A 16754-nucleotide genomic window follows, 5' to 3' on the forward strand; every position below is an offset into this window, starting at 1 on the left:
AACGTTAGGAAATGTAAAGGAACAGTCAGCTGCTATTGTCCACAAATCCCATAAAAACAACCAATGATGCGTTGGTGGAAGAACTATTCAGATACTTTAAAAATTAAAAATACAGGCAGACAAAATATCCATTAAATGACTTATCAAAACCAATTATTTATCAGTTTAAGGGTTAATTTAAAGGCTTGTTTCCTTTCCATTAAATAAACAAACATCAAAATTACTGAGTAACTTGAATTAATCTTGAATCGATTACTGCTACTTAAATACTATGAAATAACACTAAAAACAGCATTTTTAGTGTAAATCTGGAGATGGAAATATCATATTAATGTCTTCTGTTTCATAAAGTGTTAACAGTAAACGAACAAATGTAAAAAAAAAAAAACATAGGTGTAGACGTAGGAGTAGATATAAGTGGCGGCTTAAAATACAGTCTCACTTTCAATAAGTTCTTTTGTCCTCTGCATTTTTTTAGTATTTTTGTTTAAAATGTAAAAAATGTAAAATGTAAATTAAAAAAAAAAAATGTTTCCGACTGTTTTTCTTTTGTTTGGTGCTTCTTTCATTCAGAAAAAGGGAAACTACAGTAAAAGTATCAATACAGCAATGAAAAAATACTCCATTACAAGTAAAAGTCCTGCATGAAAAAACCTACTACAGTAAAAGTACATAAGTATTATGAGCTTGATGTAGTTAAAGTATTGCAGTAAAAGTACATAAGTATTATGAGCTTGATGTAGTTAAAGTATTGCAGTAAAAGTAGTGGTTTGGTCCCTCTGACTGATATATTATTATATATGACATCAATAGATTATTAATAGTGAAGCATCAGTGTTAGAGCAGCATGTTACTGTTGTAGCTGCTGGAGGTGGAGCTAGTTTACACTACTTTATATACAGTTAGCTAGTTTAGTCCAGTGGTTCCCAACCTAGGGGTCGGGCCCCTCCAAAGGGTCAGCAGATAAATCTGAGGGGTGGTGAGATGATTAATGGGAGAGGAAAGAAGAAAAAACAAAGTTCTGATACACAAATCTGTTTTCAGTTTTTGGACTTTTTCTCTAATCTTTGATTTTTGCTGAAATATTGGATCATTTGAACATTTATTGAAATGAAAGCATGTGAGAAGTTTAGAGGGAAAAATCATAAGTAGCATAAAATGGAAAACTCAAGTGAAGTTCAAGTACGTCCAAATTGTACTGAAGTACAGTACTTGAGTTTTTGGATGATTACAGAAAATGTTTTTACAATGTTTACAGTATCTTTACTCAAAACTTTGACACAAAGTGTGTGAGACAGTGTTCTGTTTTTTTTAAAGATCCAGGTAGTTAAATTCTCATTAGGATAGAACATTTATAAAAAGTCAATAACTCCAAAACTAAACAAACTTAAGATTCAGAATCAGAAGCATTAAACAGCAGATGGCAGCACAACAAAGGATTTTATTTTTATTTGCTTACAACCTGATATTGTTTACCAACAACAAGAAAACATATTCAGACTTAAATTACTGTTAAAATTTTATTAATGTCAACCATAAAGATGCAGTTTCACCCCCCCCAAAAAATCTCTTATTTCTAAAATATAACATTTCTACACTGATTACACTAAAGATCCGTTACAAAAACACTCCACATAAAATCAGACTGAATCATTTCCCAGACTGCCCGACTGCTCTTTTATCAATAACTCCGTCCAGGTGTTGTTCAGGTCAGTCAGACCGGTCAGGTGGACTCGGCCGGCGGCTGCTGGTCTCCGCTCTGGTCGGGACCGCCGGACGGAGCGTCCTCTCTGGACAGCAGGTTGTTTCTGCGGAGGTGGCAGGCCTGCTGGTAGGGGGGCCGGATGGGCGGCTGGGTGGGAGGGGTGTACTGGTACTGTTTACCAGCGTCCAGCTGAGGAAAGACAGTAAGAACTTATATACTGTTGGTAAACAGTCAGTAAACAGCCAGTAAACAGTTAGTAAACAGTCAGTACAGTCAGAAAACAGTCAGTACAGTCAGTAAAGTCAGTAAACAGTCAGTAAACAGTCAGTAAACAGCCAGTACAGTCAGCAAACAGTCAGTAAACAGCCAGTAAACAGTCAGTAAACAGTCAGTACAGTCAATAAACAGTCAATAAACAGCCAGTACAGTCAGTGAACAGTCAGTAAAGTCAGCAAACAGTCAGTAAAGTCAGTAAACAGTCAGTAAAGTCAGTAAACAGTCAATAAATAATCAGCAAACAGTCAGTACAGTCAGCAAACAGTCAGTAAAGTCAGCAAACAGTCAATAAACAATCAGTAAACAGTCAGCAAACAGTCAGTAAAGTCAGCAAACAGTCAATAAACAATCAGTAAACATTCAGTAAACAGTCAGCAAACAGTCAGTAAAGTCAGCAAACAGTCAATAAACAATCAGTAAACATTCAATAAACATTCAGCAAACAGTCAGTAAACAGTAAACATTCAGTAAAGTCAGTAAACAGTAAACATTCAGTAAACAGTCAGTACAGTCAGCGAACAGTCAGTAAACATTCAGTACAGCCAGTAAACAGTCAGTGAACAGTCAGTGAACAGTCAGTAAACAGTCAGTAAGTGATTTTAGCCCTTTAACATGCAGATATTCCATTTAAAAACCTTAATATCTTATATTCCTTTATTCTATCCCATTAAAATTCCATCATCATTACGGAGTAAATTAATGGAATTTAGGTTAAAAATGAGTGGATCAAGTTTCATAGTGAAGATAATTAGAGCAGCAGGTACAGTAGAGGATAAAACTTATATTACAGCTGTTCAAACACAAAAAATGAAATGAATGAAAGAGTTTTAAGGTTTCAGTTTGAGTGGGTGGATCAGGAGGTCGGGTCCTCACCTGCAGAGGGTAGGTTCTGTCTGAGTCGAAGGCGCTGAGGTCACCACACGCCAGGAAAGGAACGATGACACGGTTCGGACCCTCTAACTGGTTAAAGTCCACATCTGAGGAACAGAGACCAGACTGAAGAGAGAACCAGGACCAGGACATACCCATCTATACTGGATTTATGACACTGAAACCAGTATGACTATTCAGAAATAAACTTAATAAAGAGAAGAAATAACACATTTTTCCTCTTACAGATGATAATTGATTGTTCAGTTCACAGTTTACAGTGATGGAAAGTAACTAAATACATTTACTCAAGTACTTAAGTACAGTTTGAGGTACTTGTACTTTACTTGAGTATTTCCATGTGATGCTACTTTCTACATTTCAGAGGGAAATATTGTACTTTCTACTCCACTACATTTATTTGACAGCTTTAGTTACTTTTCAGATGAAGATTTGACACAATGGATAATATAACAAGCTTTTAAAATACAACACATTGTTAAAGATGAAACCAGTGGTTTGCAAACTTTTTGTCTTTTGACGTCTTACAAAAAGCAGTGTGTAGTCGGGGTCACATTTCACATGTCTATGAGTTGTTAACAGCTCCACCAAATAGTGATTTTTCCCTCTAAACTTCTCACATGCTTTCATTTCAATAAATGTTCAAATGATCCAATATTTCAGCAAAAATCAAAGATTAGAGAAAAAGTCCAAAAACTAGTATTTTTATTAATCAATCAGTTTTTATCTATATAGCGCTAAATCACAACAAAAGTCATCTCAGGGCACTTTTCACATAGAGCAGGTCAAGACCGTACTCTTTAATTTACATAGACCCAACAATCCCCCCATGAGCAGCACTTGGCGACAGCGGTGAGGAAGAACTCCCCTTTAACAGGAAAAGACCTCAAGCAGAACCCGGCTCTTGGTGGGCGGCCATCTGCTTTGACCGGTTGGGTTGAGAGAGAGAGAAGAGGGTGGGGTGTGGGGGGGCGGGGGGGAATATGAGTATTAATATGACTGGGAGGACTGGATTCATTTAGACTGACATGTTCTTCATGACACAGCCAGGTTTCAGTAAGACAATCAATCAATATGATGATCTGAGATTAAATCGTTTATTAAAACAGCTTTAGATGACAGAGATCTAATGTTCAAGAGTCCACATTTAATTCTCCTACAGATGCAGACCTGGTGTTCATTTGTTTTAGATTTTTATGAATGACGTTTATTCTGTTTACTTTAGATTTAAGTGATTTAAGTGGTCGGGGACAGACACAGTCTCTATGTGGTTTTGGGGACAGACGCAGTCTCTATGTGGTTTTGGGGACAGATGCAGTCTCTATGTGGTTTTGGGGACAGACGCAGTCTCCATGTGGTTTTGGGATCAGACACAGTCTCTATATGGTTTTGGGGACAGACACGGTCTCTATGTGGTTTTGGGGACAGACGTGGTCTCTATTTGGTTTTGGGGACAGACCGGTCTCTATGTGGTTTTGGGATCAGACACGGTCTCTATGTGGTTTTGGGGACAGACAGTCTCTTTGTGGTTTTGGGGACAGACACAGTCTCTATGTGGTTTTGGGGACAGACAGTCTCTTTGTGGTTTTGGGGACAGACACAGTCTCTATGTGGTTTTGGGGACAGACACAGTCTCTATGTGGTTTTGGGGGACAGACGTGGTCTGTATGTGGTTTTGGGGACAGATGCAGTCTCTATGTGGTTTTGGGGACAGATGCAGTCTCTATGGTGGTTTTGGGGGACAGACGTGGTCTGTATGTGGTTTTGGGGACAGATGCAGTCTCTATGTGGTTTTGGGGACAGATGCAGTCTCTATGTGGTTTTGGGGACAGATGCAGTCTCTATGTGGTTTTGGGGACAGACGTGGTCTGTATGTGGTTTTGGGGACAGATGCAGTCTCTATGTGGTTTTGGGGGACAGACGTGGTCTGTATGTGGTTTTGGGGACAGATGCAGTCTCTATGTGGTTTTGGGTGGGTAACTGCTCTAATGAAAGCACAGAGAAGCGTGTAGGACTGCAGCTCTGCCTCCTGGTCTCAGTTCTGGGTTGTCATGGTTTTGGTCTACTAATAAACTCAGCCATATTTCTAGATATGAGAGCAGCTCCATCCAGAGTGGGATGTATGCCGTCTCTCCTAATCAGACCAGGTCTTCCCCAGAAAGTCTGCCAATTATCCATGAAGCCCACATCGTTTGCTGGACACCACCTCGACAACCAGCAGTTGAATGATGACATGCGGCTATACATGTCATCACTGGTCAGATTAGGCAGCGGTCCAGAGAAAACTACAGAGTCCCACATTGTCTTTGCATATGTGAACGCTGACTCAACATTAATTTTAGTGATCTCCGATTGGCGTAATTGGGAGTCGTTGCCGCCGACATGGATGACAATCGTACCATATACGTTTATTCTTAGCCAGCAGTTTTAAATTTGACTCAATGTTGCCCGCTCTGGCCCCAGGAATACATTTAACTATGGCTGCTGGTGTCGCTAACTTCACGTTTCTGACTATGGAGCTGCCAATAATCAGAGTTTGTTTCTCAGCGGGTGTGTTACTGAGGGGGGAGAACCTGTTAGAAACATGAACTGGTTGGTGGTGAACCGTGGGCTTCTGCTTAGGGCTATGCTTCCTTCGGACAGTCACCCAGCCGCCCTGGCTTCCCGGCTGCTCGGGAGCTACCGGGGGAGTGGGAGCTACGCTAGGTCGGCCCGCACCGGATACTAGGGGCTGGCTAACTATATTAGCAGCTGATTGTTTTTCCCATGGTGCGGAGCCGCGCTTCCAATTCACTAAGCCTCGCCTCCAGTACTGCAAATAAACTACACTTATTACACTTACCACTATCACTAAAGGAGGCAGAGGAATAACTAAACATATGACACACCGAGCAAGAGAGAGCAGGAGAACGAGAGGGAGAGAGAGAAGCCATCGCTAACTGCTTAGTTTAAGTTAGCTGCTAATGCTAGCTGCAGAGCTAAAGTAACTAACAATTATGCAATTAGCGAGAAAGTCACTAAGAGAGAAAGCGCTGAGAGTTCTTGTGTAGAACTAGCGAAAGTTTAAATATACAGCAAGTATTTATCCACAGTAATGAGAAATATAGCAAAATCAACTGAGTTGGGAGCAGCAACAACAGTAATCACAGTCGACAACCGGAAATGACACAGTAAGCTTACCGTAGCACGTAGCATGTGGCCACAGGGGGTCGCTGATCAGTATGTATCTGCTGATATTATTATATCTTTGCCTTTGAATTGTCCACTTTAAAAACAGAACAGGCAACAAAGTTAATGAGGATATTTACCGTAGGAGTGATCCAGCAGAGGGTTGGACATGTTGGGGACGTAACCTTCAGGAGGACAGTAATTCTGACACACCACGAACGCCTCTGCACACACACACACCACAGGTTCAGATGGAAATTAATGAGGTAAAATATGATTGAATTGGTTTTTATTTGATTATTTTATCAAACATTCTGCAATCTCCACCGAATAAACAGCGACTATGTGAGCTCGGGGGTGAGGTTTGTCTCCTCCACCTTTCGAGCCGTGTGATTGGTCGTCGGTGGCGGTGGCTCACCGATGCTGGAGTTCCTGCTGCTGCGAGGCTTGGCGCAGGTCACACCACTGAAGAAGATCTTCAGCTGAGAGTACAGCAGAGTCACGTCTTTACCTCTGAAGATCTGCGGCACACAGGACAACGAGGGGTTAATACAGTCTATAATTTACACTATTTACTATTTTACACTGTGGTGATTATACAGAATGACATCATGTGTTTTCAGTACTAAGTTTGATGGTCTGACTGCTTGTGTTTCTTGGTGAGTTCAGTGTTATTACTGACCTACTAGAATAATACCAGAATGATCCTTTAAAACAATATTAAACAGAGAAGTTTGTTTTGTTACATGAACAAAAAAGGCTTTTTGGAAAAAAAGTGACACTGAATCAAATATGTAAAGGGAGCCGTCGGGGTTCAGAGACACAAAGACACAACAGGAAGCTGTACGTTTATCCAGATTCTTGGTATAAGCGTGGGACTTCCCTTCTTAAAAGGATAATTCCAGTTTATTTCAACCCGATGTGTTTCCCATAAACGTGGCTGTTGTGTCTCTATGTGTCATGGTAACTTTGATCTGTTTTATAGATTCGGGGGAAGCTGCTGGGCCTCAGACTGCTGTCCAAATAAAATGATTTTGTCATGATCGTGAACGTTTGTCTCTGAGTCGACCTGAAACGAGGACAACTGCCCGCAGCACATTATGGCTCGTTAAAGATCTAAGTTCGAGACAACTTGCACGTCAGTTTGTTCACATGTGTGAGAGAAAAGCAGTTTCAGATGACATAAAACTTTTTGTGCCTCCAAGGTTCCAAATTGTAAGAATAAAATGGTACACACTGGATGTTGTCACCAACACTAGAAGGCTCTCGAACGACCTGCCCGAGGAGTTCATCAGATTTATAAAGAAGTGTGTAAACATGGTTCAATCTCAGTCATTGTGGAAGTAGATGCACGTGCACGAGTCTCATTTCTACTCCCACAATTATCCATAAATGGATGAAGATGCCCTCTGTGATGGTCGCACTTGCAGCCACACAGCCATTTTGAAGTTTGTATCCCAGCTGGCACTCACACTTTGGTTTCTTTTACATTTGTAGTTAATTCTTTCCTCAGTTAGCTAATTTAATTACATTTCACATTACATACAAATAAATAACAACACACTGGATTTTGTTTCATACATCATACTCATTTTATTGTACAGTTTGGCAGTACATTAGTTTCTATTTGTAGCGCGCATATTTGGTTAACTTTTGTACAGTCATTAGTTTAAGTTCTAATTTTCCTTTTTTTGAGTTACCAGTGTTGGGGTGCTGCTCCTGGAGGACATCTGGCCAGGCCTGGGCAAAGGATGTGCACCAGGACATGGAATGGTTAAATACAGGAAGTGGCCAATTGGGTCATACCAAGTCCTGCCACCTCATAGGGGGGAACTGTTTATTTCAAGTTTAGTCATATTGTTTGTTTCTCTTTATTGAATGTTTAGTTGGGTATTTTTGGTTTAGTTGATTTAGTTGAGTTAACCTGTGTTGGGGGGAATTCTGTTGTTTATTGCTTAGTTGGTTGTCATTTGTTAGTTACCCCTCTTCTGTTATGGTCTGATCAGCCAGTATATATGTTCCCCTTTGTGTTCATTTAGGAAGGTCTGTTAGTAGGGTTAAGTTCACTTTAGTTGAGTTCTGTTTATTTGACCTCTTTTATGGGCCCTGAACTTTATTTACATAGTTTGTTATTTGTACCTTTTGTTCGCATTTTTTGGGTAAAATAAAAACCCTCTTTTTTGAAACCACCTGAGTCTCCTTTGTCTGCCAGCTCGGTCCCTTACACCCTCAATCAGCTGTTTTCATATTAACATGCTGCCTGCTCCACCGGTCACCTGTTCACCTGTCAATGAGTGTGTTCACATGTGCACCAGTATCCTGGTTATGTGTTGCACATTTAAACATCTTATCCTGGTTTCAGAAACCTGGATACTGTTGCCTGTGAACACCTGATCCAGGTTTCTTTACTGGTACAGAACATAATGGCTGAGATGGTGAGAAATAAAGACACAACTGCACACAGATGATTGTCATTATTTCTACATTAATCTACATCTATACAGACTGAATTATTAATAAAGAGAGTATTATCAGTAAATCATGTGGATAAAAGTCGGACTCACCTTGGCCACAAACGTCCCTCCAGGTTTCAGAACGTGTGTTGTGATGTTCAGCGCCTGAGAGACAAACATCTGTCAGTGTGACATCACAGACCGACATGTTGACACAAACACACCTCTGTACTCACAGCCAATAGGAGCTGAGCCTGGATGTACTCATCCACGTCATGGAGCCCGGTTACTATGGAAACAGAACAGGAAGCTGAATATAAACATCAGCAGGCCGACACAGAAGGCGATTTTTTTTTCCTAGGATGGTGAAGTCATGACCCTCCCTTCGCTGCGTCTGATTGGCTTACCCTGATATGCTGACACTAACCCTAACCACTCTCCCTCCTCATGCCTAAACCCAACCAACCCAACCAACGAAGGCAACCAGTACTGGCCAATCAGAGGCAGAGTAGGGCCGGTCATGACTTTGCCATTCTAGAAAAAAAAATATAGTATACAGGAGATGTCGTGAGGATAAGGTGAGGACAGACAGGAAGTGAGCGTCTCACCATCTGGAGCTCCGTCACACACCACCAGGTCGGCCGGCTGACCCTCAAAGTGACGGATTATCTCCTGAGCTGTCGACACCTGAGAGGAGGAAGACGACGCAGGTCATGTGACGCATCGCTGCACTGAGAGGAAGGACTGTTTCTGGAGATATTCTTCACAAGCTTTTTTTTTTTTTTTTTTTAAATTGCTGCAAAATGACTGAATGTGTAGCAGGTTTTCCAAAATCCACTAAATGTTGCACTAAAAATATCAACAATATTCTTGTTATATCACCACAAACTGCAATAATTATTAGTTGCAGCTCTAATCACTTCCTGAGTAGCGCCCCAAACTTTAGTTCCAGGATTTCAGCAGAGAACAGTGGAAACAAAAGCAGAACAACCACAACGGTTCCGTTTCATGAAGTTCCTGCAGTTGAAAAAGCTCCCATCACAGTGACGTCATGTTTGTTCATCGTGTCCTCACCTTGGTGATGTCTCCCTGAATCTGAGTGACTCCTGGAAGAGGAGCCATGGCCTGCAGGTCCACCGCCACGATCTTCACCTCCTCACTGCCATCACCCTTCTCCTCCCGCCCTCTGAGAGGAAACACAAAACCATTAAGATCCGTTTCATGTCTGAAGCTACACATGTAAGTGAGATGCAGAGCTGCAATTCTTTAACTTCAAATCTGATATTTTATCGTTTTAAAGGCTGCAACTCACAATTGTTTTCATTAACCTGCTGATTATTTTATTGAAAGTAGTGAAAAATGCACGTTATAATTTCTTAGAGCCGATGGTGGCGTCTGCAGATGTCGAGCTTTGTCCGATCAACAGTCTTAAATCCAAAGATATTCAGTTTACTATCATGTATGACGCATAAAAGATTCAAATCCTCACATTTCAGAGCAAATGTTTTATACTTTTCCTTCAAAAATGACGATTATGTGATTATCAAAACAGTTGCTGTTTAATTTTCTGTCAAATCGACTAATCGCTGCGGCTCTAATTGTTTTATAAAAATACTGTGAAATTGCAGCCACGCAGAGGATTTTCTGTCCAGGTGACTTAATGTTCCTGTAAATTAAATCAAAAACTGATGAAGGCAACCTGAGTTTCCGACTGAGGACCTGACTCCAGCTGCCGGGAGCTGCACACAGATCCACCGCTCTGTTCACACCTGAGAGAGAAAAAACCTTCATAAATACATTTTGACAAATCAGACATTTATTAAAAGACAGCAGAAGAAGACAAGCAGGGACAGAAGCATGAACGGATACTGACGGAGCCTCCTGGGCAAACAGCCGAGGGCCCAACACATCAGCAGAGTCATGACTGTTACAGCTGGACAGAGACTCAGGAGTCTCAGGAGTCTCAGGGATCTCAGGTGTCTCAGGTGTCTCAGGTGTCTCAGGTGTCTCAGGGATCTCGGGTGTCTCAGGAGTCTCAGGAGTCTCAGGTGTCTCAGGGGTCCTCTGCTTCTCACCTGTGAACAAGTTGAACTCGTGGTCGAGCTGCAGCAGCTTGAAGGCGCTCCTCGCTCTCCAGCCCTCCTCTTTGGCCAGACGGTAGTAAATGTCCCGCTTGTCTTTGGAGGAGCGACCCATCCTGACCTCTGACCTCTCTGTGATGGACAACACACACACACACACAGGACCAGTTACAGCAGACACATTTATACTGGTTTCCCTTCTTTCACTTAAATCACTGCTATGATGTGATTACAGGTTGATGCACAAATCTGTTTTCAGTTTTTGGACTTTTTCTCTAATCTTTGATTTTTGCTGAAATATTGGATCATTTGAACATTTATTGAAATGAAAGCATGTGAGAAGTTTAGAGGGAAAAATCACTATTTGGTGGAGCTGTTAACAACTCATAGACATGTGAAATGTGACCCCGACTACACACTGCTTTTTGTAAGACGTCAAAAGCCAAAAAGGTTGGAAACCACTGGTTTCATCTTTAACAATGTGTTGTATTTTAAAAGCTTGTTATATTATCCATTGTGTCAAATCTTCATCTGAAAAGTAACTAAAGCTGTCAAATAAATGTAGTGGAGTAGAAAGTACAATATTTCCCTCTGAAATGTAGAAAGTAGCATCACATGGAAATACTCAAGTAAAGCCCAAGTACCTCAAACCCCAAACTCCATTTACAAAACCGCTTATTTTATAATTTCTTATTTCCTGTAAAGCATCACCGTGATAAACGACAGTATGAACTCAAGTCAGGATTTTACACACGAGTCATGTTTGCTTTGTTCTGTTACAGCCGATTGGAAGAGAACCTCTTAATGAATGTAAAAACGTGTTAATTTATAATTTAATAACATCAGTATCGTGCTGGAGGCGGACAAACCAGAACTTGTACTTTTTAAACGGAGTCTGGCGTCCAGCGCACAAGAAGCAGCATGTTTCTGTCTGAGCTCACAGCCTGATGGCAGCTCTGTTTCTGGCTTAAATATACACACAATCATCATAAATAATAACATCATGTCTCCTTTTAAAATCCTGTTTTACTCACAGCTGAAATGTGTTCACGTTTCGCTCTGAAGGACCCCTACAGGAAGCTGTCCGTGAAGCGCCTGTTCAAAACAACGACGTCACAATAGAAATAAACGTCCATGAATAAACATTAAAGTCTCCACTCAGAAACATGTTTATTATTGCTCCTTCAGTTGGATGGAGATGGCAACTTTAAGCTTTTAAAGATCTTTAAAGATCCCCTCCAGACATGTTTTAAGATCCATATAAAATACTACTACTTTGATTAATAATTTGTGTCTGATATGGTTTTTCCACCAAAAAACTTAAATTATCATTTAAAATCCCTTAAATTACATCTCCTCCTTCTCCCCTTTTTTCCTCCATACTTTTTTTTAAACATATAACAGAATAAACAACTTAAAGCCAGGAGACACAAACACAAACAACAGATCAACAAAACAGGGAGCAGCATAAATAAATAAATAAATAAATAGAAAAAAAAAGATTTTAAATAATTATACATTAACACAGATTTTTCAGAAGAGGTGTAAATAAAAGTTCAGTTTTCATAGCTTTAACTTTTTTGGAAGATTCAGTGTTCAGTTAAAACGAGCCTCGATTTATGAACCAAATGACCAGTTCAATAAATTAATGGATCTAAATCCACCAAACGAAGGCAAAATGCAAGTTTTTTAAAGTCAAGATAACTTTTGGTGGTGTTAGAAGAACTGTTTGTATTTGTTGACTTTTTAAGGCAGCCCTGTCACTCATATTTAAGTTGAAACAACAAGTTACATGTTACAGTCAGTAGAGGCTGGTCCATAGAGGCAGAAGAGGTTGATCCTCTTCTATTTTTTGAGAAGCAAAAGGGAGATCGAAATATAAAAAAGAATATTTGGTTGAAATAAACCATTACAAATCTCAGTATTATTTATAAAGTATTTTTCTCTCTTCTTTGGAAAAAAATCCATTATTGAAATTCTGGTCAAAATGCTTCAACAGCGACACCTGCAGGGCGGGAGGAGAAAGGGCAGTGTGTGTGAAGTGGTGGGGGGGCGGGCCGCAATTGGTGGAAGTGGAGTGGGGGACAGAGGAGGACGGGTGCCTGCTGTCCTCCGTAGAGCAGGATCTCTTACATTGGACTTAATGTATTTCTTTTTTTTTCATGCTAATCTGTGATTGGCCATGACACGTAAAATGACGCTCCAAGGGAGGCTGTCCTCTCTAACCAATCAACAACCAGAATGTAATATTGACATCGAGTTGGTCCAATGATAGTCCAGATTTCATCTTCACTTCTCCCCACTGTAAGGCAGAGTAGCAGCAGTAGACAGCTCCTTGCTTTAGCCAGTGCAACAGCTGGCTTGTTGTAGCAGCCTGAAGGACTCTTTATACATCCATGGAAGGACTGTTAAGGACTGTTGTTAAGCTAATGGGAGAAATTATCTGGACTGTGCAGCGCAGCAGCAGCAGAACACCGCCAGGGAGCGGCTGGAGAGAGAAGCAACCGGAGAAACAACCAGGAGAGTTAGCTTGTTTGTCATTGTTGCTAATGATATCAGACTGGTTAAGCAGCAGCCATAAAGTTCTGTTAACTAATATATAAGATGATCAACAGCTACAAATGGACGTTATGACATGAATACTTCATCTCCATGATAGAAAGAAGACATCAGATAACGTGAGTCAGATACAGCTTCTCTCTCTCTCTGTCTCTTTGGTCGCTAATATCATCTCTGATGGTTAAATGTCTCTCTGTGTGGCTGTTGTGTGAATTTATTTCCTTAACAAGAATGCAGCAGATATATATATATGTATATATATGTATATATATATATATATATATATATATATATATATATATATATATATATATACATGTAATGTGTTGTGCCGTATATTGAGTAATTAGCTTAAAGTAACTAGAATAACAAGTGTTAACTAGTGGTGTAACTGATCATAGTTGATCCGTGATCCGTACAGATCGCCCACCCCCCCCCACCCCCCCCCACGGTTCAACAGGCATATGAACTGTGGATTAATTGCAAAATTGAATGTCTCATTTAAAACAAAGTAAACAAACTGCTGTAAGTACAAGTCATAGACAGACAGCGTGTCGCTAACAGGGATTTTGAAGAGCAATGATCAAACCAGCATCTAACGGGTCCGATGTGACATTTGAGTTGTTTACCTGCTGTTTGATGTGCTGCAGCTGAGCAGCTAATTAGCATCTAGCTGCTAACTGACGTTAGCGGTGAATGTTTGTTATCATCAAGTTTTTATGATGTGGACAGAGGCTGTTTCATTCACTGTTTAAAAGAGGAAGGTTTCATGCCTCATAATGCAATAACTGAGCATTATATATTTTATTTTATTTAAACATTGGACATCTTAAATGTTGTTTTCATTTAAGACCATGGGCAAAAGTTCCTTGCTGTTTCTGGCTGTAAGTGTGTCACAGAATAAATGGAAAACAAAGTTTTATTTATTTATTTAATGATCTGATCCGTGACTCAAATCCGTGATACGCCTGAACCGTGAGTTTTGTGTTCATGTTAACACCCCTAGTGTTAACATGTCAGCTTTGTAGACTATATTTTGTATGTCGTGCACATAGATCAGAGTGTGTAAGTCATGTATTTGATACGTGCATTAATACTTTCTGATGTGAACCTACACTTTTAGATCTGTGAATGTTTTTAGTGTTCAGTCTTTCTAGTATTCAGCACTGATCTGTTCCTGTATCACATTATAAGCTTTGTGGTACTTTATATATTTCTGTATACTAAGAAAATACACAGGAAACACGTGTAAATCATGTGATATCTTGTCTGTTTTTGATCAGAACATAAATTTGTTGTCACAATAGAACAATACTATAAATTAGAATTTCACTTTGTTGGTAAAATGACACATTTGATCCACTCCATGGCTAAAATGAGCTCTTCTTTGTTTAGAGACATTATGTATATGCTAAATGTCTTTAAAGAAGCAGCATTTTCACCACTCAAGCAATTTGTTTTATTGGCATATAAAATTGCCCCCCACCCCTCCGATTTCACCAGGTGGGGGACAATGATATAGTTTGACACGGTTTGTTGTAAGATTCCATGTTGGTTTTCCTCCTGTCCTCCCCACTGGTTACGGTGCATCCCAGTATGAAACTATAACAGGAGCTGTAACAATATCACGCTGAAGAAGAGCTCTGATCTTCTTCTTCTTTTGCGATGACAAACTCAAAAACAGATTTTATCCACTGCAGTTTCACAAGGGTCGGGAGAAACAACAGGAACATTAAAGTCAATGTCTCTCAGCAACAGAACTACTCCAGAGGGAATGGCATCAAATCAGTGGAAAACTCTTTATTGGAACAGCATAAGCAAAGAAACTCTGAATAGTTACTGTATATAACTGAACATGACGCAGCCGGTCAACCAGCAAAATATTATCCTGAAACCAAATCTCCAAGAATAGAGACTTGTTTGTTCTTGTGACGAATGTTCCTGTTGTTCCAAATGACAAAAGAGTGGAGAGAAAAATGATGTTTAAAGATGTGAGACCAAGAGAGTAACGTTTACCGGTGGAGATTTTTATAAAAAATCATAATTGCAGTTTAAGAGGAGTTTTAGACCACCTGATTTAAAAAACACAGGAGGGGAAGACATTCACAATAGAGTCTGAGTCATTTAGGAAGCGCTTCAAACACACACACACACACACACACACACACACACACACACACACACACAGCTTCCAGTAAAAAACAGGAAGGGAGGAACCCTGGAAGTGAAAGTATGCAGTCAGACTCCATTTTAAAGTCAACAGAGCAGAAGAAGGAAAACAGTCTGAGGCAGGGTGAGTGTTAATATCAGGGCTGCAAATAATGATTACGGTCATTATTGATCAATTTGATGATTATTTTACTGATTAATTGTTTAGTTGATTAAACTATGTCAGAAAAATATGAAATCACAGTGTTGACATCTTCAAATGTTGTTTCCTTTGTTCTTTTCCTGGTTTCTGCGTCCTCACAGTGATGTAACGTGACACACTGCTGCAGTTAAAATAGAGAGAAGTCACAGTTAAGAACCACACAGATGTTTATTTGAAGTCTGTTGGATTTAAAGCAGAGTCAAAGTTTATCTTTGTGATGGCTGGAAAACACACATGGTTGTAGTTAAAGTCATGTAAACTAATAAGAAGCTACTAAGTTGAGAGGAAGGACTGGGTTTATTATACTGTGTATGTGTGTGTGTCTCCAGTGTTACTGGTTTACCTCTCAGACTCCAGAAGATGAATGATTTGGAGGAAGAGGAGAACGGAGCAGAGTCTCTGATATCCAGCTGTCTGTCTATGAAGAGTGACTGGTCTAAAGGTCTTCCTCCAGACATCAGTAATGAACCTGGACCCTCAGACACAAAGTAAGAGACTGTTTCTACTGTAAACTGACCTGAAGATGATTCAGTGTTGAAATGTCATTTAAAAACAAACCCACACTCTACTACAACCATCTCCATCAGTTATTAGTGAGAGTCTGAAGATCTTCTGCAGCAGGTTTATCCATCTAAATATAAAGTGGCAGCTGATGTGTTTACCAGAAGTAATGATGTATGTAAAACATTTGTTGTTTCCAGAGGTCAGCAGCACAGACAGAGAGCAGAGTCTCTGATATCCAGCTGTCTGTCTATGAAGAGCGACCGGTCTAAAGATGATCCTCTAAACTTCAGTAATGAACCTGGACCCTCAGACACAAAGTAAGAGACTGTTTCTACTGTAAACTGACCTGAAGATGATTCAGTGAGACGGTTTCATTAAGGTTGTAGTGTAGATATGAAGGAAACACAGTGGAAAGAAATAATGAACTACCTTCCATTCAGCTGTAATCTAGAACAGATCTTCATGTACATGTTAACCAGAGACAGAGACAGGGCTGCTATTGCTATTTGATTTTCCAGTCTAACAATCTAAAGTAGTAGCAGGTAACCCAGGGTGATATTTACTAAGGATTTAGTAACAAGTCACATTGTGTCTCCTTATTTACTAAAGGACTGCACCGGGGTTTTGTGCAGGTAAAATGGAAGAAAATGGAGTGTTTGGTCTCCTGCAATACAGAATGTGTCTTAACGTGTTCCTGTTCAAAGACACAAATTATGGGAGGACGTAATGGAAATGTATACAAACAG

At 40.0% G+C, this 16754-nt stretch overlaps 2 protein-coding genes across 8 annotated transcripts in view; one reads left to right on the forward strand and one right to left on the reverse strand.

Moving 5' to 3' along the window:
* Positions 1-1421: 1421 nt before the first annotated feature.
* Positions 1422-11711, reverse strand: ftsj1 (FtsJ RNA 2'-O-methyltransferase 1). 2 transcript variants are annotated; one of them, XM_067590942.1, is made up of 11 exons: positions 11609-11711; positions 10569-10706; positions 10193-10262; positions 9568-9679; positions 9102-9180; positions 8730-8782; positions 8605-8658; positions 6459-6561; positions 6181-6264; positions 2855-2958; positions 1422-1894 (listed from the first exon to the last, which is right to left on the reverse strand). In XM_067590942.1, the coding sequence occupies exons 2-11, from the start codon at positions 10687-10689 to the stop codon at positions 1724-1726; spliced, it is 951 nt and encodes a 316-aa protein (XP_067447043.1). In that variant the 5' UTR covers positions 10690-10706; positions 11609-11711; the 3' UTR covers positions 1422-1723. The 2 variants fall into 2 exon arrangements, with proteins under 2 accessions (XP_067447043.1, XP_067447042.1); XM_067590941.1 differs by lacking the exon at positions 11609-11711 and adding an exon at positions 11456-11519.
* Positions 11712-15334: 3623 nt separating this feature from the next.
* LOC137183701 (protein NLRC3-like) overlaps positions 15335-16754 on the forward strand; it is a 247621-nt gene continuing 246201 nt past the window's right edge. For 5 of the 6 annotated variants that reach the window (XM_067590946.1, XM_067590944.1, XM_067590947.1 and 2 more), the window contains exons 1-3: positions 15336-15426; positions 15834-15992; positions 16206-16325. In XM_067590946.1, the coding sequence (XP_067447047.1) occupies positions 15865-15992; positions 16206-16325 (248 nt within the window). In that variant the 5' untranslated portion in view covers positions 15336-15426; positions 15834-15864. Of the gene's footprint in view, positions 15427-15833; positions 15993-16205; positions 16326-16754 lie in introns of all 6 variants that reach the window. The other variant, XM_067590943.1, reaches the window with a different exon arrangement.

This window comes from Thunnus thynnus, chromosome 5 (assembly GCF_963924715.1).
Source record: "Thunnus thynnus chromosome 5, fThuThy2.1, whole genome shotgun sequence".
Lineage (NCBI taxonomy): Eukaryota > Metazoa > Chordata > Actinopteri > Scombriformes > Scombridae > Thunnus > Thunnus thynnus.